The sequence below is a fragment of the Terrapene carolina genome, unplaced genomic scaffold (genome assembly GCF_002925995.2).
Source record: "Terrapene carolina triunguis isolate 2854851 unplaced genomic scaffold, T_m_triunguis-2.0 Scaffold31, whole genome shotgun sequence".
Taxonomy (NCBI): domain Eukaryota; kingdom Metazoa; phylum Chordata; order Testudines; family Emydidae; genus Terrapene; species Terrapene triunguis.
In genome coordinates, this window is record NW_020664382.1 from 8,091,974 (window position 1) to 8,116,516 (window position 24,543).

Genomic DNA, 24,543 nt, shown 5'->3' on the forward strand with positions numbered 1-24,543 from the left:
CTGGTATAATCGCTGGTAAAATGTGGGTCTGGATAGAGAATCTTGCCTGTATGCTCGGGGTTCTACTGATCGCCATATTTGGGGTCGGGAAGGAATTTTCCTCCAGGGTCGATTGGCAGAGGCCCTGGAGGTTTTTCGCCTTCCTCCGCAGCATTGGGCAGGGGTCGCAAGCTGGAGGATTCTCTGCGACTTGAAGTCTTTAAATCACGATCTGGAGACTTCAACAGCTGAGTTAAGGGAAAGTGGGTGGGTCAGCTTTTGTGGCCTGCATCATGCGGGAGGTCAGACTAGATGACCATAATGGTCCCTTCTGACCTTTAAGTCTATGAGTCACTGCCTATACTATTTTAATCATCAAGTGAAATCCTGGCTCCAATGAAACATATGGCAAAAGTCCCATTGACGAAGGCCATACGTATAAGTCAACCTAACTTATGTCGGCATACAGCTGTCGCAATAATTACACTGCTTGTGCGTGTCCACACTTTGCTCCTTGGGTCGTAGTGCGCATCCTCACCAGGAACACTTGTATCAATTGTACTGTAAGTGTGGGGCATTTTAAAATGGCTCCTGAAAGCCAGTAATAGTCAGCATAAGCAATGCAGAGTCTAGAGTGACTCTGTGTTAACCTAACTATATCAATCTTGAGCCACACGTGGAAGTGGAGTTATTAAGTCGGCTTAGCAACGCAATTACATCGGTGGGAGAGAAATGTAAGTCTAGACACTTCCATAGCTAGGTCGATGTAAGCTGCCTTGTGTCAATATAACTCTGTAGAGTAGACCAGACCTTAAATGGAACCAACATTTCACCTTCAGTGTTTTGCAATGAAATATGCTTTGTGGAAAAATAATAATGCCTTATTTTATACTTCATACTTTTAAAAGAGAGTGCACTTTCTGGATCTGAACCCACCAAATGTGCTATGACCATCTACTAGTTGGCTGGTCCCTGTTTCACTATAGATTGAAGTAAATGCTGAATTTGTTTAAACATTATCAATATAGGAGATACAGTTCAGGAACAATGTCAGTTTTCATTCTTTTCCCATGGTTTTCACTTGATCAGCTTTCTCTGCATAATCAGCTTCTGTGTACGATTAATTCATTTACAGGAATGCAGCATTACTCTATTGTTTGCAATGGTTAAAACATATTGCAAAGTAACCCCCCATATAGAGCAGGCCTTCCAGAGACTGCTTGTGGAGATTACTTTGTGGTGAGACCACCCATATGGTAACATCATTATTTCTGTTTCTCATGGTGAATTTTTGGTAAAGGTTTACTACTTATTAACACTTAAAGCAGACTTGTCTGTGGACGACAACGTGTGAGAATTCACAAAGTTTAATAACCGGCATATACTGTTGATACATATATTTACCTTCAGATCTGTACTTCGCTTTTATGTGTGTGAAATACAGCTAGTATTGTACACTAAAAGCTTGTCTGCACAACGGGTTTAGTTTGTTCTCAGCTGATGCGTACCAGTTGGTGCCCAATACATAACTTGCTCTAACAGCATGCATATGGGACAGTTGTGCCTTCTTTCAATTTGCATCATTTCGTACACATGGTGGAGGCTTTGTGCATACTAAGCGTGTGGCATTTTGGGTGAGTATCTGATAGTCCTTTGCTTTGCTGTTGAGCTGTGTGCATTCTGGGATTTCTCTCGCTGCACACTGTGAAATGCATTGCAGAAACCAGTGGAATTCTGGGACTTGAGGTAAAATTCAGAATTCCATGATTTTGCTCCATCTACCCTGATTCGATTCCTCTCTATCAGGGAAGGCTAGCACCATTTTTGAACTGCTGTTGGCCAGCATGGAGGCAACAATGATCCACACCACAATTCTGGCAACTATGAGTATACGCAGAGGCTGTCTGGACTTTATTTGAGCTCAGAGTGCTGGGTGGCTTTAGCCTCCAATCAACAAGCAGCTGCTGTGGCTACCCAGCAGCAGTAGCAGAGGAACGAGCAGGACATCGAGCAACTGCTACTGAACTCTTCCTGGAGCAGCTTCACTTGGTGCTGTGCCATTTCTGGCTCAGGAAACCAGCACTGATTGGTGGGGCAGGATTGTTCTGAGGATCTGGGATGACCAGCGGTGGCAACAGAATTTCAGAAGAGTGAAGGCAATCTTTTCCGAGATCTGTGCTGAACTAGCTGCAGTGCCACCATACCAACGTGTAAAGTCCCATAACCCACTGTGAAATGGGTTTCCATCACCATCTGGAAGCTGGCCACCCCAACTGTTACTGGTCCATAGCCAACCAATTTGATGTGGGGCGATCGACTATTGGAGGCATTGTCATGCAGGTGTGTGCTGGCATGCAGAAGGTACTGTTGCACCAGGTTATAAATCTTGGTAATGCTCAGATTATTGATGGCTATGCATGTAAGGGTTTCCTGAATTGTACTGGGGCAACTGATGGGGCCCACATGCCTATCATTTGACCCCACAAAGCAGTGTGGGACAGATGTTGGAGGAGTGCTAAAGTAGCACATAGCAACATTGTGCAGACATGAGCGATAGTCTGCACTAACTCAGTTTTCACTGAACTTAGTACACTTTGACGGAGGACTCCAGAATTGCACCAAGTTAAGAGTTAGGGTTTGCCTCATGTGTACATAGGTATTTTCAATCTGCACTAACTTGAGTTAGACTGGACTAAACCCCTTGTGTAGAGAAGCCCTAAGCTACCAAAACACTGTTCATTAATACATGAGTCCTGCATGCTTTTATAACATACAGGCATATATTTAGAATGTAAAAAATGCAGAGTTCATCAGAAGCTGAATTGTATGTTCAAACGAGAAAGAGATACTCTGAAACATGACCAATTGTTTATTCATGTTTTATAAAGTGGTTCTTGCTTTCACCAATTCATCTCCTTATGTATTCAGAATCTGATGCATCACTTTCATCCGAGACACTAGGTTTTTGCCATTCGTGTGAGATGTTATGACAAACTGGCTTCTTAACATCTACTGTGTTAGTAAAAAATTTTGATTCAAGTGCATCAGAAGCACTAGAATCTTGCAAGTCAACTGCATCCTTTTGGTGGGAGATTAATGTTGCAGAATCATCCCAGGTCTTGTCAGGGTCTCCCAGCATCACAGTATTTAAGTTTATGTTAAAGCAAGCACTGTTACTTAACTCAGAAGTTGAGGAACTGTTTACTTCAGATGAAGGATGAAAGAACACTCTACTTGTGCTTTCATTTTCTCTAATGACAGATTGATGCTCTTCGGAATTTTCTGTGTCAGAATTCAGAAGTTCAGTTGCTTGACTGCTACTCTCTGCAGATGTACAGTCTATAGTCTGGTGCACGAAGGTGTTTGATTTGGCATGGGAACTTGGAACTCTGCCCAAGATGACATGTCTGGTATATTCACCAGAATTTTCACTATCACTTTCGCTATCATCATCATAACAGTATTCCCACTCCTTTTTTTTCACCTCCTTATACATGACTTGTACAGAGCACACATTTTCAGGATCAGGTTCATGCACTGAGCAATGTAATTTATTTGTGGTTTCCTAAAAAAACAAAACAAAACAAAAACACACACACAAAAATTACACACAGATAAGAGTATAAGAAAGTAATCTTGTTATTTACTTTAACAACTGCCTCACCACTTTGCACTTATACTAGTACACAGGCGAAAGTGTTCAGAAGTCAATGGATCACCCCAATAGAAATGTTTTGGCATTATCTTTCAAAGCTCTGAGAATCCAGAAGTCTTCCCCCTCCTGCACTCAAAAAAGAATGGCATCTTGCTCCAAAACAGAAACACAGAGAACTGGATAGACTCTGCAATTGCGTATTCGTTCCAAATAAGATCAGAAATGACCTTATGCTTTTCGCCAAAGAAAACCCCAGATGGAAGGCACTGTGTTTTCAAGATGTACTTTTGTGGGATTTTCTCTGTTGAAGAGTGTCAAATATATTTTGTGGCAAGGTTTTGAAGAACAAGGAAAAGGGGAGGGAAAAGAAAAGTTTCCAGCTCTCTTTGCAGAGACAAATTTCCAGGACTGAAAGCTCATCTTTGAAAAGAAAATGGGTTCAGCGGGTAGTCCTGAAACTCTTCAGTACACTGCTTAACTAATGCTTTATATTTCCTTCTTGGAAGCTAAGGATCAACTTTTAAAGCCCTTTTAATATTTGCCACCTGTACAAAATCTTATATGTATGTATAATATCCTAGCTGTATGAATTCTGTAAAAGACATTTTCTCTCATAACAAACCTGAGAAAGATTGTTTTAGTCAAAATATGTGAGACAATGTACAATGTATTTCACCAATTAAATTTCCTTTTTTCTACTAGTCTCACCATTAATCCCCAATCATGGATTTTGTCTTCATCTGTACAGTGACTGGAGACAGTTACTTTAAAGTCTATGCAGGGGATGTTGGCCCTGCCTACCTGGCCAACCACCAGAAGAGTTATTCTAAACCAGGGGTGGGCAAACTTTTTGGGCCGAGGGCCACATCTGGGTGGGAAAATAGTATGCAGGACCGGGGCAGGGGGTTGGGGTGTGGAAAGGAGTGTGGGGTGTGGGAGGGGGTGCAGTGTGCAGGAAGGGGCTCAGGGCAAGGGATTGGGGCAGAGGAGGGGTGCAGGGTGTATGAGGGGGCTCAGAGAAGGGGGTTGGGGTGCAGGAGGGGTGTGGAGTGCAGGAGGCGGCTCAGGGCAGGGGTGCAAGTGGGGTGCGAACTGCGAGAGGGGGCTCAGGGCGGGGGGGGGGGGGGCGGGGGGGGGGCGGGGTACAGGAGGGGTTCGGGCTCCAGCCCTGCTTACCTCAAGCGGCTCTGGGGTGGCAGCGGTGCACACTGGGGCCAGGGCAGGCTCCCTGCACACCTGTCCTGTCCCTGGCCCTGCGCCACTCCAGGAAGTGCTGCGGCCCCTGGGGGAGGGAGGGCAGAGGGCTCTGCGTGCACTGCCCTTGCCGTGCCTCCAGGTACCTCCCCCGAAGCTCCCATTGGCCGCGGTTCCCAGTTCCCGGCCAATGGGAGCTTCAGGGGGCGGTACCTGGAGGCAAGGGCAACGCATGGAGCCCTCTGCCCCCCTGCCCGAGGGCTGCAGGGACGTGGTGCCGGCGGCGCCGTGCGTCGGATCCAAAGCCCTGAGGGGCTGGATCTGGCCCGCAGGCCGTAGTTTGCCCACCTCTGTTCTAAACCTATAAGTACGTAAGTGTTTTCCAGCTTTGACACTTGGTAGTTAATGACAGATTTTGTCATACGTTTGTAGTTGGCTATGAGAAAACATAGCAATTCTAGAATACTCACATGCTAATTTCCTTTCTTCTAGTGAAATTTCCATTCCATTCTCTAGCATAAACTCTCCCCTAATCCTCACTGATATAAGAATACACTAATAAATTATGAAAGAGAGACTGAGGGGATAAGAGAGAAATCCTGAATCCTGTGGCATATCTATTTTGGAACCACTAGTTAGAGCACACTCCTGGGGATGATTGCAGATCCAGTTTATAACATCTGATATACGAGGAATCTGAAGGCCAGACTTCTTCTGTGTATATCTATTTCAGCAAAGATGTTCTTTGCTTGGGAGACTGCTGATGACATTGTAGATCAAGTTCAGGTTTCCTCAGGAATGACGTACCCTGAAGACTTGTATGCTTCCTCAAAGCAACATCTTATCCACCTGGCCAAAGAAGCCCTTCATGACTTGTCTCCTTCACACCCTGGGTGTAATGACATAAGTAAAATACTGGGCTCTTATTCAGTGTGTGATAGATCGATTGTAAGAGCTCTTTTCCACATTTCATCCAGAGTTTTGTCTTTTCTTATGAAGGTGCTGAATTTTTAGCACTTCTTGGTCTCCAGTTCTCTTGTGGACAATAAAAAATATGAAGAACAGCTTTGGGAATTTTTCTGCTGTTGGCCCTCCAGAATGACAGGGGACGAGATCTCCTGCATAATTAGCATGTGTCTTTCCTGACTTCTGAACTTTGGGGACTGGGACATCATAGGTTGGTATGAAATTCTAGGGCATTTACTTCCCCTCTCTGTGTCTGTTTTTCCTCCACATCTTTGTGTACCTTGTCTATTTAGAGTGTCAGATCTTCAAGGTGTCCATAGATTTTAAATTGTGACTTCATGCCATAAAGGCTCTAGCCAAACCAGCAGAAAATAGAGCCACTTTCAGGGCAGCTGATGATTCAAACTCTTTTCTCAGGAAGAGCTCTGCCTCTGGTAACAGGGTTTCTCTCTCTCTCTCTCTCTCTCTCTCTCACACTCTCTCTCTCTCCACCTGAGACAATACCTACATTCTTTGGCAATGAAGCCACCTCAGCTTCAATTCTCAGAATCTTTGTGTTCCTGGATCTTATCAAGAGCGAAGGCTTGCCTGCTTAGCTGCTCGCCTTTGTCTGGCAATGCCCATTCAAATCTTACCATATCCTTGAAAGAAGTAAAAGTGCAAAGCATGTCTAATTTGACTTTGCAGGGCAGATAGTTGCCAGGGGACAGTTTGTTTCATCTTCTCAGAAACAGGTTTAGCTGGCTGTTTGTAAATGGCATTTTCTCATTTTTCTTCTCAAGGCTTCAAACTCTTCTTTCAAGAAAACAATGTACAGACTACAGTCTACTTTAGCACAGATAATTCACCGTTCTCTGTGTAAGAGGAACTTGAGGAATCAGACAGAGAAGCTCTGTGCTTTTTAGGCTGCCCTTTGGGCTCCCTGAATTTCTTGGGCTTCTTAGATTTTGTCGTCCCCCCCCCCTTTCTGTGCTTTTTTAGCAGGGGCCTCCCAAGTCTCACACACAAACTTCTCTTCTACCTTGCATCTAGAGGATTTCAGTCTGTCTGGGGAAAGCTTTTGATACCATCTCCCACAGTATTCTTGCCAGCAAGTTAAAGAAGTATGGGCTGGATGAATGGACTACAAGATGAATAGAAAGCTGGCTAGATCATTGGGCTCAACGGGTAGTGATCAATGGCTCCATGTCTAGTTGGCAGCCGGTATCAAGTGGAGTGCCCCAAGGGTCAGTCCTGGGGCTGGTTTTGTTCAATATCTTCATTAATGATCTCGAGGATGGCGTGGATTGCACCCTCCACAAGTTTGCAGATGACACTAAACTGGGAGGAGTGGTAGATATGCTGGAGGGTAGGGATAGGATACAGAGGGACTTAGACAAATTAGAGGATTGGGCCAAAATAAATCTGATGAGGTTCAACAAGGACAAGTGCAGAGTCCTGCACTTAGGACAGAAGAATCCTATGCACTGCTACAAACTAGGGACCGAGTGGCTAGGCAGCAGTTCTGCAGAAAAGGACCTAGGGGTTACAGCGGACGAGAAGCTGGGTATGAGTCAACAGTGTGCCCTTGTTGCCAAGAAGGCTTGCGGCATTTTGGGCTGAATAAGTAGGGGCATTGTCAGCAGATCGAGGGATGTGATCATTCCCCTCTATTCAGCATTGGTGAGGCCTCATCTGGAGTAGTGTGTTCAGTTTTGGACCCCACACTACAAGAAGGATGTGGAAAAATTGGAAAGAGTCCAGCGGAGGGCAATGAAAATGATCAGGGGGCTGGGGCACATGACTTACAAGGAGAGGCTGAGGGAACTTGGCTGGTTTAGTCTGCAGAAGAGAAGAATGAGGGGGGATTTGATAGCTGCTTTCAACTACCTGAAAGGGGGTTCCAAAGAGGATGGATCTAGACTGTTCTCAGTGGTAGCAGATGACAGAACAAGGAGTAATGGTCTCAAGTTGCAGTGGGGGAGGTTTAGGTTGGATATTAGGAAAAACTTTGTCACTAGGAGGGCGGTGAAGCACTAGAATGGGTTACCTAGGGAGGTGGTGGAATCTCCTTCCTTAGACGTTTTTAAGGTCAGACTTGACAAATCCCTGGCTGGGATTATTTAGTTGTGGATTGGTCCTGCTTTGAGCAGGGGGTTGGACAAGATGATCTTCTGAGGTCCCTTCCAACCCTGATATTCTATGATTCTATGAAAGAACCTCAGGGGAGAGCATGTTGGAGCATGCTCTGGGGAGTAAGGGAAAACCCCAGCCAAGAGAGGTCACAGTACCCATTTCAGAAGTGGGCAAGGGATGTTAGCATTCTGATTCACAAGGAAGTAGAGCCTTAAAGTGACCCAAAGCACTGCTCATTGCGCCTTTCCTAGGAGAAGGAAATCAGAAATAATGGGCAAATATTTGTTGCTTAACTTTTATCTAATGAACAATATATCTTGCTACTTGCTGTATAAACATTATGAGCCCTTCCCTCTCCCCCACCAGGTAAATTAAATATGAAAAAGACATACCAAAACTTTTGGCCACGGTTTACTTTTTAAGCAAATGAAACCTCCTTTATACAGTCCTAGTAGGAAGATGCCTATTATCAATGAAACAAGTCCACCATTTAGGATTGGAATTATACCATAACCTGCAAATGGGAAAAGAAAACATACTGAGTAAAACCCAATAGATGCAGGAGAGATTTCCAATTTATCTTATTTTATATTACACACTTATTTAAGATTGAAAAGGACAACTCTGCATCACTGAAAACAATTAAAGGGCTATTTGTACAGCCAGCAGTATTAGCCAAAGATATCAGGTACCTCATATGTCATTTATAGGTCCAACCAAATGTCTATCAAAAGATGCTTTCTCTCTTACTGGGATATTTACCAGTTTCCCTTTTCTGAAAATACTATTAAAAACTAAAAAACAGCCATACTGACAACCTGACCCCCTCCCTCACCAAACTTTAAAATATGTGATACCTGCTTGAATGTTGGACCTGGTGATTATACATTTCAAGGCTGAAGGGATGGAATGAAGGTTTAAGGATGCAGCCACAGCAACAGACACACAATAATTTGTATTTGAACGCAAGCTTCCAACAACATAGGTAAAGCTTTCTTCAGAGGTTTCATTCTTAATAGGAATCTGCCACGAAAACAGTATCTTATTGAAACCCGTTTGTCTAAACAGAGTTGTTAAACACTGATTAAAAAAAACGTGCATAGAATAGCTATTTTAATATCCCATTGTGAAGCTGCACAGTAGCAAGTACACCTGAGTTGTATAGTTGGGGGTGGGGGTAGAGTGGGGAGGAAGCATAGCACTTTTTCAGTTTTCGAGAGAAGGAAAGCAGTTACTAGAGCTCAAGGACTGACCCTACACTTCTGTCCACTGGATTCAATTTATTAAAAGGGTATCATTACAGATAACTCAATCTTACAAGTTCTACATTAGCAAGAAGAGGGTGCACCATAAAACGGCACTTTTGCTGTTCAGTAGAAAAGCTAGCAGTCTTGTATCTACATTCCTTTTCTCTTTCTTCAAATATATCTGTCTTCACAGTGGATTATTAAAGACTTTTAGAAGAGTCCCCTTCAATGGTTTTGATTATTATTGTTCATTATATCTGATCTCAGAAGCTTAGCTGAATTGGGTTGGGTCAGTTCTTAGATAGGGGGCCTAGATGCTGCAGAAAACAGTGAATTGAATCACTCATATTTTGGTGATTAGACACCACTGTGACAGGCACTGTGGAAATACTTCTTGCACTTCTCTCTAAGTCAGTAATGAACCCAGCCCACATTTTCATCTGGAGAGAATTCTTATTCAATGTCTGTCCCAATCTGTTGTCATGTGATACTGAACAAATGTGTGACCGAATGCACCCCTGTAGTCACACCCTACACACCAGAGTAATAATCTTTGTATGAAATATGCCTTGTAAGATATCACTTGAAAACTAATAACTGGCTTGTCAATCACATCAAGGTGAAATGTGAACAACAACATTATATGTAAAGTTATAAAGATAAGTAGAAATTAGATCTGAAATGTGTTTACCAGAAAAGTCTGGGTAAACCAGTTTCTCAAAGACAAAGGACAAGCTAATGCCTCTAGTCAGGAGGCATCAAAGTTCATGGGCAATCACCTACCAAGTGGCCATTCTTTGGCAAGGAAGGGGGAGCATGAACAAACAAATCTGCATCTTAGCAAACAACAGACTCCTTGTCTCTGTCCTCACAGTGAGAATGAACATTATCGAGGGGTAACCTTCAGGAAAATGCATTTCAGAAGGCGACTGAACTATAAAAGTGAGGGGCAAAAACACTCCAAGTTCTCTCTCCCTATCCCTCTCTCTCTTTCACCTAAGACGACAAAAGAAACAACCTTTGGACTCTTGGAGAAGATCCTGGTCTGAGAATTTGGTCAGCAATGTTACTGGAAACATGTGGCAAGAGACTTCACCTTGAACCAAATCAAGATTGTTAAGTTTTAGTACTAGGAAGCATTTTATCTTTATTTCTCTTGTATCATTTGTGAATTTAATGCCTTATACTTGTACTCACTTAAACCCCATTTCCTTGTAGTTAAATAAACTTGTTTTATTCTTTAATCAAAAGTAATCCATTGTTGTGAACCATGTGTGTAGCTTAATTTAGGGTAGCAGACTGTTGTATACTTATCCCCTTAGAGGGGCAATGGACCTAATAGATCTGGACTGTCCAGGAGAGGGCCGGATAGTACAGAACACAGGTTTTGGGGGAAAATCCAGGACTAGGAGTGTGTTGGAGTCACCCTGCAAGTGGTCACCAAGGCGGGTGGAAGCGAGTGTGAGACTGATGTGTCACTGGCAGGCTACAGCTAGACACAGATATTCAGGGTGTTACCCGCATGCTACAAAGCTGTTTCTGAGCAGCCCAAGTGGAAGATACAGCAGCAAAGCATTGTGTGGCACCCAGGATTGCAGGGCAAGGGTGACACTGCCCCACATTGGTCTTGATTACACCCTAGAATGTCATAAACCTTCAAGATTCATTTTAGAGGCAACTTCATTTTAGAGGCGGGAGAAGTGATCTCCTTATACAGTTCACTCTGGGATCCTTCAGGATGAAAGTGACAATGTAAATGTGTTCTTTACTTTTCAAGTGAGTTGAAGGAACGGCACACTACAATTTAAAATTGGGATAGGGGAGCTCCTAGAGGGAAAAAAAGGCACTTTTGATATTCACTAGCACTGAGTTTACTTTTCTTATCAATACTATGTGATACCATAAGACCTGACATACCAGAACAAACCAATGGTCTACCTAATCAGCTATTTTGTCTCTAGCAGTAGCCAATGTCAGATGCTTCAAAGGAATGAAGAGAATCCCCTACACTGCACTTCCTGGTGAATACTTTATCACTGGGGGGTGGAGTGAAGGGCAGAAGGATTTCCTCCTGTACCCAAATCATCAGTTCATGCCTCAAGAAGGCTCATATTTATCCTAAGTAGTGTAAACCACTGACAATAGTCTTATTCATATAAAGAGCTAGGATAAGATACGACAGAGCTCATCTTCAGCAAGCTTCCTTACTGCTCAAGCCAATTTATATTTTATGCTTTGTACGTTTTTCTTTAAATCTTAAAAAACTACAAGTTACTTACCTTTTCCTTTCTATCAAATGATTCCACTGTTATCGTATAATCAAGTTTTTGATATATAGCAATTAAAGAACTTTCTTTTAAATATGCGGCTGGAAGTTTTACTGTCACATTTATGCAGGCGGGACAAGCAGTAAGATTAACTGCTGGTGGACCCAAGTATGCTGTTTAAGGAAAAAGAAAACAAACCCCAAAACTATAACTATATTTATACATTTAACATCAGTTAGACAAGCTGTAAAAATCAAGTAAATTCCCATGTGTCAGATGATTGACTAATTAGTTGCCCAACAGGGCTTGAAATGATCAAAGATTAGGGGAAAATTGTTCCTCCAATTTTTTTAGCAGAGGGAATAAAAACAGAGTAAAACCTAAAACAATCCAAAAACTACCATGGGAGAAAAGGGGATTGGGAAGGAGGGTGGGAAGAGAGGGGAGTTGAGCCAAAACAGCAGCATCCCTTGTTTCTCCAGCCCCACAGAAGCCCTTCTGTGTGAATTCTGTGCAACTGAGGCTATGTTTGTTTGGCTTGGAAGAGAGTACAGGCTGATGGGGAAGGGGTGAACATTGTTTTCAGTGGCAGCATCTTCTAGTTAAACACTTGAAATACCCATATGAATTAATCCCTGCGGGTGGCCCCTCCACACACAAATACCCCTTGGAAGGTAGACAAAGGGACTAACTGTTGGCTGGGAACCACTGGCCGCAGAGCTCCAAAGGGAGATGCACTCTTGCAGGTGACTGTGAGGCAGGACCTGAGGAATACCATCCTGAGCCTGGCTTCTGCATGAATACTTTTGCCTTCAAAACAATGCCTGGAGATCCTGTTTCTCAGAATGCCTAGGGATTTGGAGAGCCATGAGTTCTGACAATTCCCTGACTTGCACTTCACTGATCCTTCTGCAAGTGCTGTGTTTTGATCTAATTAGTTATTGTCTACACAGAGCTTTGAAAAATCTAAAACATGCTATGTAAGTGCTAACTACTTGTCTGGTTCATTATTGTAATCATATAGGTAAAACAAACAAACATTTTAAAGAGCAGGGCCGGCTCCAGGGTTTTGGCCGCCCCAAGCAGCCAAAACCAAACAAACCAAAAAAAAAAAAGCCGCGATCGCGATCTGTGGCGGCAATTCGGCGGGAGGTCCTTCACTCCCAGGCGGAGTGAGGGACCGTCCGCTGAATTGCCGCCGAATACCTGGAACTGCCGCCCCTGTCCGGAACGGCCGCCCCAAGCACCTGCTTGAGAAGCTGGTGCCTGGAGCCGGCCCTGTTAAAGAGGTGGCGTTCTGACCTTGCTCCAAACAGGAGCATGCACACACTTAATACTGTCCAAATCTTACTCCCCACCCCTTCCTGTGGTTTGCCTGTTGTTTAATTTATACAAAACAACAATAAACCTCAACCTAAGCTTTCACCTGAACGTGATTGTTCCCATGGTTTTTGACTGCAAGAGTCATCTGTCTCTGCCTCAAATCTTTCTGCCAAGGAGAGAGAGGCTCCAACCCTTCCTATTTTATGGGTAGGAGTAAATCAGATGCTTTAGGGTAATGGATCAGAACAGCCCTGCATTTCTACTCAGGGTCATCTCGGTTTAAATATGCACCAGGAAAAGAAAAGAAAAGAAATAGATAAGTTGCCCTTGTTAAAACATTTACCATTTGAGCTTGGCTCTTCAGTAAACTGATAATACTTTTCTTCAACTTTACAAAACAGCGAACATAGAGGTAGCATGGGAAAGATGCTAGCGCACCCTCATCCATGAAAACGTATCCATAAATGCGAAACAGCTGGAGAACACTGTTACAGAGTAATATTTTTATTTTTCTGATACATATCTATGAAAAATAGGTGTTTGGAACAATGAAGTCTGAATACAAGGTACAATTTACCATTTCCAATTTTTTAGAACAATCTCATTGTAAGGCACTATGTTGATGAGTCAGCTGAGGAAAAGTGTTACATTATTTTCAAGTTTAGGGTTCTCTGCTTCATCAGATAAATGGGCATTGATGTTTGGACAGAAGAGGACAGGAACAAGGGTGTGTGTGGGGAAAGCTATACAAGTCAACTCAAGTTGCAATAAGGGCTACACTATTCCCTGAAGGCCTGCAAATTTGAGATGCAAAATAGCTTAACCATTATATTTAAAACTAATGGAGAAAGTTCCATTCATGAAAATGTTATCCTGGCTCGACAGCATTACAATTAAAGTATTTCAGAGTCTTTGATTTGAGTTGATACTATTTCTGTAACCTTGTACCTAACATGAGGTACAGTAGTCTCTGTGTTCAGTTTAACCACTTGCTCCCCAATATAAATGGTCCTTATTTCAGGAGAGGAAAAAAAGAAATTAGTGTGGGGATATTGTTAATAGGACTCCAGGGAGAAGCAGCCTCTAGTAGTATTAGGCAATCATTGCTAATGAGCATCTGGTGTTTATGTGAGACATACCAAAGGGGGTAGGGGGAAATCAAGGTGACAGCTAGAATGGAAACAGATATTCCTCCACCCCTCACGTTTTGTTTTTGCCTGCTCAACACTTAACCAATTAATTATCTTCAAAAAAGTAGATTATGCAATTTATAAAGGTAGTAATTTTTTAAAATTTCTACTCTCAAATGCCCTAAATGATGCTACCACCTTTATAAAAGTCTGTAATAAAAACACATAAAAGAAATTGATTCTTATATCTGCACAGTGGAAGGAAATCTATTCCAACATTTGCTTTTTCCTTCAAAACCGTTGCTTGTTTCTATTCATAAGAACTATTCAAGCCATGTATTATGTATAGATAGCTTTCCATTTATTATAAAACATTATATATACACTAGATGATATGTTAGCTCAAAACATAAAATAGTATATCACCAACTAAATTACTTTGGAGTTACTTATAGTACCATTAGTAAAACACTGGTTATGTATAGCTGAGAATAAAAACAAGACAATGAACAAATGCAGATAAAATAGAATAGTAAGTGAAAACTTACTGGACCTATATGGAGAGAATTCAAGAATAGATGAATTTAATTCTCCATGTTCTGTGACTCTCTGAACCATTGCTATGTAGGTAGAAGTATATTCTTCATACTCCTTTGTCAAGTTACAGAATAGGTGTGTGGTATTTGAACATTCTTTAGCCATTTTCCATTCCTTTTCTGATCCACTTTAAGTAGAAAGAAAAAAAAAATCAGTGTTGTTCAAAGGATCTTCTGATTTGTGACTGTACCTCTGGAGAGTAACATGAAAACTCAGAGATGCACTGGATGAAGCGATCACTGCTCTCACCTTAAACAGTGTCAAAAATAATCAAAACGACAAACACTAGTAAAATCCGTATGGTTTATTTACAGTGTACCTACATGGGGAGTGGAAGAGAGGTACATGTTTGACAAAGAAACCTGAAAAAACAAAATCTCAGACCACAACAAACCAGAATGATTAAGGGATAAAAACAAAAATGATATACAAGAAGTGTCAGTCATAAGCTTTGCACAGGATCTCCCACTCACCTCGGCAACATAAAATAAACTTCCTGAAGAGGGACCCCACTTGCTCCTCTTCTCAAAAGGCTACCCCAATCTGCTTAATCTGTTTTAGGATCATATTGGCTCCTTTCCTGGTCCATATAGGTTATGTACACACTAATTTCTTCTCAATATAACCCTACCCAAAATCAAAACACCACCACGACAAAATCTGGAAACTAACAATGTTTGCAGCCCCTCACATTTTTCACTCTGCTTGTAGGTCATACTCCGCTTCTCCTGAACCCTTCATCTTCTCTATTTAAAATGTTAACTCATTGGGGCAAGGACTCTCTTATTATGTGTTTTCACACTGCATTGCACAATAGGGCTCCAATCGGAGATGGGTCTGTACATGCTACTGTATTACAAATAATAAATAGAATGCGGGAGAATCCTTTTTACTTAAATGTGACCTGCAAAGGATTATTTAAAAAAAATAGTTTAACCCAGAAAGTTGTTTGCATGTCTCAAGACAGCCTGAGACAGAACAGCATTTGACATATAACATTGAGCACCCAGATGGGATCCCATTTCAGGTTCCTCTTCCAATGTCTCGAGTTCTGTAATGATGACACAGATCGTATTTCTGTTATGACAAAAATATTAGGAAGCCACACTGCATTATGGAACATCAAAGGTAAGCAGCATTTAAAACATGACATGGTATGTTCTTGAAAAGTTTAATTTATTTTATATTCTTAAGGTTATAAAATTGTTCTTTTAAAAAATGTGGATGTCTTTTTTTTTTTTTTAATACCATTTAGGTAACCTCTTATTGGCAGTGTCTGTTGGCTTGCCAAATTTCCTGGTACCTGTGATGGCACAGAATGAGGCATTCTGGAGTGGGGTGGGAGAACAGGAACTGAACAGTGTTACACTGGGAAAAGGGAGAGTTTGGAGTGAAATCCAAAAAGGAAAACAAAAAAATAGTTTAACTGTATTTATTTTTATTTATAGTTATCTAACCTTTGTTCGGTGTTGTTATATGCCCAGTGTCCCAGATTATGTGGGGCACTCAGCACATATGTTATCACTAGTTTGAAAAATATTTGATTTAAAGCTCAGTGTGCTCTGCACACATGCACTATCAAATATAGTATGGCTCAGCCCCAGTCAGCCTATCCATCACACTTCCAAAGGGCTCGTGGCCCAATCTCTCAGTTAAGGTACAGTACTTTGCACTGATGAAAGAATAAGAACAGAAAGTAACAGAAATTATCAACAAAAGCGGAAGTTATCATTCCTTTGATAAATACAGGTTTCTTCCATGTACAAATTTGCTCTAGGAATTAATGTGTACATGTTTAAAATTGTTCACATAGCTACTCATATCTTAAAACCTAATTCTTTCCCTTGTATCCGATGAATGGCAAATTTCAGAAAATCTATTTGGAAAACAAAATAGTCAATACAATATTTTGACTAAGTAAGAAAAAGTACAAATTCATGTACAGTACGAAAGGAAACAAACCTGAGACCTATGTATTTCACATTATAGTATGTTGGCATAGTTGTATTACTTCCTGGTTCCCATGATAAAATGTGCTGGAAATTCTGAGAGTCTATTGTTAACTTCTGAGGTGGATTTATCACAGATGCTTCTAGATTAAAAGAAAAAGTTGCTAAGATTAAGAAGCATTCGAAAAGGACAGCAAATGCAATACCATTATACATGGTAATTCTACTCACCAATTAGTTAAATATCAGCCCCCAAAAAGATAAGAAAACTACAAGATTGAAGATGAAGTCATTTTAAATTGCACATTCATTGCATTGGAGGCACAAGTGCATGGGACTGTCCTGCAGGATATTATCCATATAGCTTTCTTACATGGAAATGCACAATGAAGTCAAAAGGATGCCGGATGGAAGTATACACATCTTTTGAGCTATTTCAAGGATTGTGCTTAAAATACAATAAAAATTCTTACCTGGCAAGCTCAACAAAGTAGTGGTCAAAATGCTGAGGTACACTGGAAATGAAAACATGTGTATATATATTTATTCATTAGAGAAATGGTACATGTGTGTTCTACAGTATTTGTCAATGATAAATTAGAGTTCTTATTCATTTACTATTAGTGATACTAATCTTGTTCTCTATCTCTATCATCATTTTCCTTTCAGATTATACCATTTTTTTCTTGATGAAACTGCACTTGAATTATTTCCTTTCTGTATCAAATGCTTTTCCATTACTATCCTTAAGGAGGTGATCAGTGATAGCTCAGGTGTTTCTAAATTGCATATCATTGTGATATTTAAGCACTATATAATAATTAAAGACAGCCCCAGTAAATGGAAATGTTCTCACAGCCTCCCTTGTCCCCAGTATGTATGTGTAGGTGCTTTTTTCTTACTCTTCCCCCCATCTTGCCATCTTCTTTCTCTCCTCCAATCTTCCAGAATGTGGGATGGCATTTTCCTGGATCATTCAGATCCATGTACACTGTCACTCAGGCTCACTTTGATCTCCCCTGGTAAGGTATTACTTAGCCAGGTTCCTGCTGCTGAAAATACTCTGCTCCACAGACCCAACAATCTTAGCTTGGGTCACCCTAGTTGAAAAGTTCTTTTAGAGCACTGTCATGGAGGGTTGTGAATGGATAATTGGTTTTTGAGGTAGCTCAGACCCCAACCTATTAAGTACCTGGCAAGTCAGTGCCCAGGCCTTAAAAATTCTATCTGGAAAGGGATATGGAGCCAGTAGTACTTGAGGAATATTGGTGTGATATGTTCACATGTGCCTTGGTGGCTACATGTCAGGAGTGTGGACTTCTGAAATATTGTAGCTTGTTAGCAGTTGCAACATGTAATTCACTGCTTTCATTTACCTTAATCCCTATCTCCTTCTTTCCAAACTAAAATCTCAACGGTCTCTCTGGCATCTCCTTGTGGATGTTTAGCTGTTAGTAGAGCCCTGCGCGGATAAAAATTTATTTCTGCGGATGCGGATACTCACAGATATAAATCAGTATCCGCGGAACCGCAGGGCTGTCCCGGGAACCGCAGTGGCGAAAGGAGCAGAACGTGGGGCCGCCGCTCCCAGGAGCCAGTGGCCCAGGCCGGCAGCTCCTCCAGCGTGGCTGTACCACCCGCTGCTCCGTTCCCAGCCCTGCCCCCATCCCTTCCATGCAGCTGTCTGCATTTCCTGTCTGGGGGCGTGCGTGCCACTTGAACACAAGAGTGAGACCAGGGACAGTTGCTGGTGAGCCTGGTGCCCACCCCAGTGGGCAGGGCTGGAGGGTGGTACAGCTGCACTGGGGCGCTGGCTCCTGGGAGCGGTGGCCTCACGTTCTGCTCCTTTCGCCACTGCGGGTTCTGGGGAGAGCCGTGTGGTTCTGCAGATACAGGTTTATATCCACGGATATCCGCATCCGCGGATCTAAATTTGTATGCGTGCAGGGCTCTAGCTGTTAGCTGAAGCTCAACATGGCTGAAACTGAGCTCTGAATCTTTCCACAAAAGTAGGGTTACCATATGTCCGGGTTTCCCCGGACATGTCCGGCTTTTGGGTCTTTAAATAGCCGTCCGGGGGGAATTTGTAAAAAGCTAAAAATGTCCGGGATTTCCCCCGGACGGCTATTTAAAGAACCAAAAGCGCTGACAGGGCAGCCGCGCTGGGGGAACCGTGGCAAGCCGGTGCCGCCGGCGCCACTCACCTTTCCTCCCTGGGCCCTGGGGCAGCGCGCAGTGAGTTCCCGGCAAGGCGGCGCCAGCCCACGGGGCCCCCCGCCTGGCCGGCAGGAGCCTGCAGAGCGCAGCCCTGCCCCTGCCCCGGCACACAGAGAGGCAGGGAGGAGGTCTCGCTCCCCTGCGTGCTGCAGCGGGGCGGGGCCTGTAGACTCCGGCAGCAGGCAGCGGCCGCCGGGCAGAGAGCCCCCCCCCCTGCCCCTGCCCCCCTCACCTCGACCCGACCCTAGGAAGGGGCCAGAGGGACTGGGAGGGACCTGCCTGCTGGATGCTTCCTGGGAGCTGCTCCAGGTAAGCACTGCTGGGCTCACCTGGCCCCCTGGCAGGTCCCTCTGGGGGGGCTCCCCTCAGACCCACTGCCCTCAGGCCCCACCCTGACCCTGTTCCCTCAGCCTCCCTTGCAGTGCCCCCTGTACCCCCACCCTCAACCAACTGCCCTCAGCCCCCCTGACCCTGTTCCCTCTGCCTCCCCCACAGTCCCTCCCCCCGATCATTTCACCCGACCCACTGCCCTCAGCCCCCACCCTGACCCTGTTCCCCCTGTACCTCCCACCCCGAACCCACTGCCCTCAGTCCCTGCCCCCATTCCAACAGCCTCCCCCACAGTCCCCCTGCTCCCCGCAACCCACTGCCCTCAGCCTTGCCCTACCCCAAATCTCTTCTTCAGCCTCCCCCGTCATCCCACCCCCATCGCTCCCCCTGCTGTCCCACCCCCTCAACTTCCCCCCATTCCAGTCCTGCTCCCCTCTGTCTCATCCCCTCCAGACCCTGTCCCTCTCCCCAACCCTCCCCAGCCCAGCCCCATTGTCTCCCCCGCCCTGCCCCACTCTACACAGCTCTCTCTACCCTGTCCCATTCATGCTCCCCTCAGCCCCTACCCTACTCCCCCCATCCCAGTCCTGTCCCATCCCCCTCAGGCCCCCCAGTCCCAGTCCTGTCCCTCTCAGTTCCTCCACCCTGCTTCCCCTGGTCCATCCCCACACACCCACCGACTCCCTCGACCTCCCTCCCCCCCAATCCCACTGCCTGGACCCACCCCCGTCCCACTCAGGACATGCATGAAAAAGAAGCAATGGGCTTAAATTGTAGCAAGGGAGATTTAGGTTAGACATTAGGAAAAACTTCCTAACTGTAAAGATAGTTAAGAACTGGACAAATTACCTAGAGAGGTTATGGAATAGCAGTCATTGGAGTTTTTTAAGAGGTTAGACAAACACCTGTCAAGGATGGTCTAGTTGTTATTACTCAGTCCTGCCTCAGTGCAGGGGTTTGACTAGATGACCTGTTGATGTCCCTTCCAGTCCTACATTTCTGTGATTCACACTGAATTGCCTTGTGCCACTGTCTAGTAGTAGTGGCACACAGTTCTCTGACATGCAGGTTTATGAAATTGTAGTTAATATACAGTTTAGAGCATAGCAATTTTAAAGCTCTGCATGTTCAGACCAACTGAGCTGAAAATTGTGATCTATAGTATTCAAAACTATTAAGATGTGGGCTGAAATAAAATCAGCATGAATTGCTCAACAATATCAATGGAATCAGCATTGCGCTGCTATATATTGTAAAACATTACAGTGAAATCTTGCAAGTTGGGCAAGGTGGCGTGCTAACTAAGCACAACATCTTCCTGTTTCAACATTCTTAACTTGTATCCCTCCTGGAAGTTGTTTTTTTTCAAACACTGAATGCTGCTAAGTTATGAGTTTTAACAGGTTTTTTTTCTTTTAAACCACAGCACTGAATGTTATTCTAAAATTGTTTTCCAAATATTCTTAAACGCCCAGTTTATCCTCCGCTGATGTTCATTGTGAAAAGTATTGCAGGTCTAATAATAATATTTGGCACTTCTGTAATTCACTGTCCAACATGTGTTTTGTGCCCTCCTCTGGTGGATTTTTAGAGGATAACTGTATAGCTACAGGGAGTTATATCTTGAACTCAAGTAGTAGAAGCTCATGCTTTTAAGTCTGGATGGCTCAGGTTCAATCTTTGGTGACTAGCTATGATGGAGGTTGCTACACTTATAATCCCTTTAATCAGAAGTTCTGAATATGCTTTGTTGTGGGCAGAACTAGCCTATAGTTAAGCAACTGAAAATTTAGACTGGGAAGTGTTGAAATGTTGGGAAGCCTTATAATTTTGCCAATCTGGAACGAACATCCCATCTGAGTGATGGGGGCAGGGAGAGAGGAGAGTGAGACAGGACCGGGAAACTGGGACAAGGAATCCAGAGTGGTAGTGGGGGGCAGTTGAAATCAGATGAGGAGCTGGGGCGGGTTAGACAGCAATAGGATAGACATAGACTGGAGGGGACGGGGAAGAAGGGTCTTTGACTACTAGAGACCACTCCGTTCTCCGAACATTTGATTCGCGGGAAGCAGGGGAGGGGGAAGAGTAGGGGGTGAAGCGTTCAGGGGAAGGGGCGGAGTTGGGGCGGGGACTTTGGGGAAGGGGCGGAGTTGGGGCGGGACCGGGGGCCCTTGGAGTGTCCTCTTTTTCCAGGACTGCAATATGGTAACCCTACACAAAAGCCATCCACACTCCCTCCTTCCTCGATCACTGTGGACACCACCAGCATCTTGCCTGTCAGTCAGGCCTATTACCTGGGCATCATCTTCAATTCGGACCACTCTCTAGGTACCCATGTCCCAGCTATGTCTAAATTTTGCAGATCCTTTCTGCAAAACATCTCTAAAATATGCCCTTTCCTTTCATCCACACAGCTAAAACCCTCATCTAGAGTCTCAACATCTAGTGTCTCAACTGCTGCAACATCCTTTACTCTGGCCTCGACAAAACACAGTCTTGCCCCACTCATATCCACTCAGAATGCTGCTGCAAATATCATTCCCTTAGCCCATTGCTTTGACCACATTACCCCTCTCTGGCTCCCTCTTCTTTATCGCATCAAATGTACGTTGCTTGTATTCACTTTCAAAGACCTTCACGGTCTATCCCCACCCTCCTTACCATCTCTCATTTACTATTCAGATGTCAACCCCCACCTTCAACTGGCCAATAATACCAGCCTCCACTGCCCACTTGTTAAATTTTCAAACCAGCACCTTTGTACCTTCTCCCATCCTGACCCTCACACTTGGGAAGAGCTCCCCATAAACACCCACAAAGTTACCTCATCGTCCTCCTTCAAATCTTTCCTTAAAACTCTCATTTACCGTGATGCCTCCAAAAAATCAACAAGTAGGCCACTGTTGCACTGATACCACTGCCTATCATGCTGACCAACATTGGCTCTTTTTTTTTTTTAATACTCCTGCTTGTTGGTATCTACCTGTTATACTTCCTATCTTATACTTCATTTGTAAGATCTTTGGGGCTTGGACAACCTTTTTATTTTGTTTGTACAGCACCTAGAACAATGGGGTTCTGGTCCAGGGCTAAGGCTCCTAGATGCTACAATAAATAATAATATAACCATTTTAAGCTTTTAACAAAAGTCACAGCATGGAAGATTTTGAAAGGATGAAAGGAGTCTTAGGACAAAACTTAAAATACATGACCACTGAATGGAGGACTGTAAATTAAGGCAAACCCACCTTAAATCAAAGTGGGTTCAAGATTCTAGTGGGACATCAGCCCAGATTAAGAAGGAGGTTAATAAGCTTGGGCACATTGGAAGGAATTATCCAGCATTGATATAAGTTAGTAACATTTTTGTATTAATTGTCTGAATATTCTATTAGGGAAAGTAATTCTTGTTTTAATTTAAAAGTGTCAGTCTATGAGAGGAGGGATATACAACTTAGCAGTGAAATAAACTACATGATCACAATGAAGACAAATGAGATACAAAATAAAGTGAAATGTTCTCAGAGGTCTAAAAATATTTTCTGAAATAGCAAATTACTTGCTACAATTGAAAAGACAAGCTTTTAACTCAATCATGCATGCTTATAATGCTACATGTAATACAGTATAACATTTGATTGTACACGGAGAAAGACTTCCAGTCTAATTATTTCCTGGAAATACCCCCTAATTGCTCTTATTATAGTATAAATGAAGTGTCCTAATTACTGAAATTAAACAATAAGATACCAGTGTAGAATCCTTGAAACTGCAGACAAATGTATTTATAGACATTTCTGTGATGTTCTTCACTATCGTAACTAAATGCCTCGCACATAATAAATTTATCCTCCCAGTATCCTTGGGAACTGACGCACACAGAGATTAAGCAATTTGCTCAAAATCACACAGTAAATCGGTGGTGGTGCCCAACAGAAACCTTTTCTCTTGAGTTCCAGTCTGTGACTTAACCACAAGACATCCTTCCTGTCACACTCTTTCCTCCTCACTATGACTGCACAACAAAAATCCACAATAGAACGGTGGTTAAAGAGAGTAGAAAGTCAAGAGAACTAGAACAATTTATTTCCTGCATTAGATTATCAACTATTTTATAAAGTTTGGTCAAGTGGGATGAATAGTAAAACACTGCTTTAAAAATAAATAATTGCTATAACTTTTATAATATGTAGAGTAACATATAAGTTAAGATTTTAAGCTTTTGGGGGCAGGAACTCTCTCTTCCCATAGATGTAGCAGCTAGTATATTTTGGGTGCTTCCACTACACAAATAAAATAATATTACTACTGCCTTGTTAGGATACTGATACAGCTTCCAACGAAATAAATAGAAAGTTTTCAAGTGACTTCAGTGGGAGTTGGATGAGGCCCTACCACTTCTGTAAGAAGATAAACACTATTGTTGATACAAGTTATCTTTAATTTAAAAAATAGTAACTAAAACTACAGCTATAAAACGTATCAATTTTGTAGAAGGTTTAGTCTCTGTCCTCAACAGTTAATATTTTTTTAAAAGTGTAACTTCTTTGGCAAGCACAATGGGTGAAATTCCTATTCTGGAGAATTCACATTGCCCTCAACAACCGAGTTTCCTTACAACAACAGAAACTTGGCAAGCCTTAACATGAAATCATATTTGTCAGCAATATAATAAGATTCCAGGACTATCACTCTATGTGTCACTATGAAACCTAAAACGTCTGCTGAGCCAATGCGAAGCGATGGAAGCAGCCACAAGAATGGTAGAGGATTCTTTTTGTTCAGAATATCACCAGGCTAAACCATCACTGGGTTTTGCCGTCTTTTACCATCCAATTATTAAGTTTTCAGCTAGTCTGACTTTACAAATTATACAGTGTGGTGTACAGATACTGTAAATTAAACTTGTGCGGTATACCTGTATTCTACAGCTAATTTGCATTCAGCAATTTCATTAGTTGTATGAGGGAGACTGCACCACTGGTGGATTAGTTGGCCCAACCGCTATACCTGTGCACCAACCGCCATCCACACAAGTCAATACAAATCTCCCAGCACAGTTCCTTAGACGCCAACCAACACAATTACCCTGTGACGGGGTAAACCAGACCCTCTGAGGCCCCCTGCTAGAGACCTCGAGGCCCTGCCATACCCCACCCCAAAAAAGGGCAGTGGAGAGGGTCCTCCAAGATGTCTAGAGTGGCTGTGTGGGACACAGCCAATCAGGGCCCAGCAGCCTAGTATAAGAAGAGCTGCAGGGCCATAGGGAGTTCAGTTCCTTGCAGGAGCTGAAGGAGTATGGATGGTGTGTGGCTGGCTGACAGAGGTACAGGACCTCGGATGAGGTAGTGCTGCCAGAAGCCAGGGAGAGCGAGAAGGAGCCCTGAGCTGGTTGTGGGGACTCTATCAGGACAAGGCCCTGAGGTAAGGGTGAAGATGGCACAGGGCCACGGGGAAGTGGCCCGGGAATTAGAGCAGCAGCATGACTTAGATAAAGGGACACAGCGACAGCTGCTATCTACAGTGTCCCTGGGCTGGGACCCGGAGTAGTAACGGGCCTGGGTCCGTCCGCCC

General features: G+C 43.3%; 1 protein-coding gene across 2 annotated transcripts in view; it reads right to left on the reverse strand.

Annotated features, from left to right (window-relative positions):
• Positions 1-370: 370 nt before the first annotated feature.
• The window catches only part of LOC113404967 (interferon alpha/beta receptor 2-like), a 38,354-nt gene continuing 14,181 nt past the window's right edge, over positions 371-24,543 (reverse strand). For both annotated transcript variants that reach the window (XM_026652195.2, XM_026652202.2), the window contains exons 3-9: positions 16,896-16,937; positions 16,436-16,565; positions 14,425-14,600; positions 11,436-11,596; positions 8,767-8,932; positions 8,302-8,423; positions 371-3,544 (exon numbers count right to left, since the gene is read on the reverse strand). In XM_026652195.2, the coding sequence (XP_026507980.1) occupies positions 2,888-3,544; positions 8,302-8,423; positions 8,767-8,932; positions 11,436-11,596; positions 14,425-14,600; positions 16,436-16,565; positions 16,896-16,937 (1,454 nt within the window). In that variant the 3' untranslated portion in view covers positions 371-2,887. The remainder of the gene's footprint in view (positions 3,545-8,301; positions 8,424-8,766; positions 8,933-11,435; positions 11,597-14,424; positions 14,601-16,435; positions 16,566-16,895; positions 16,938-24,543) is intronic.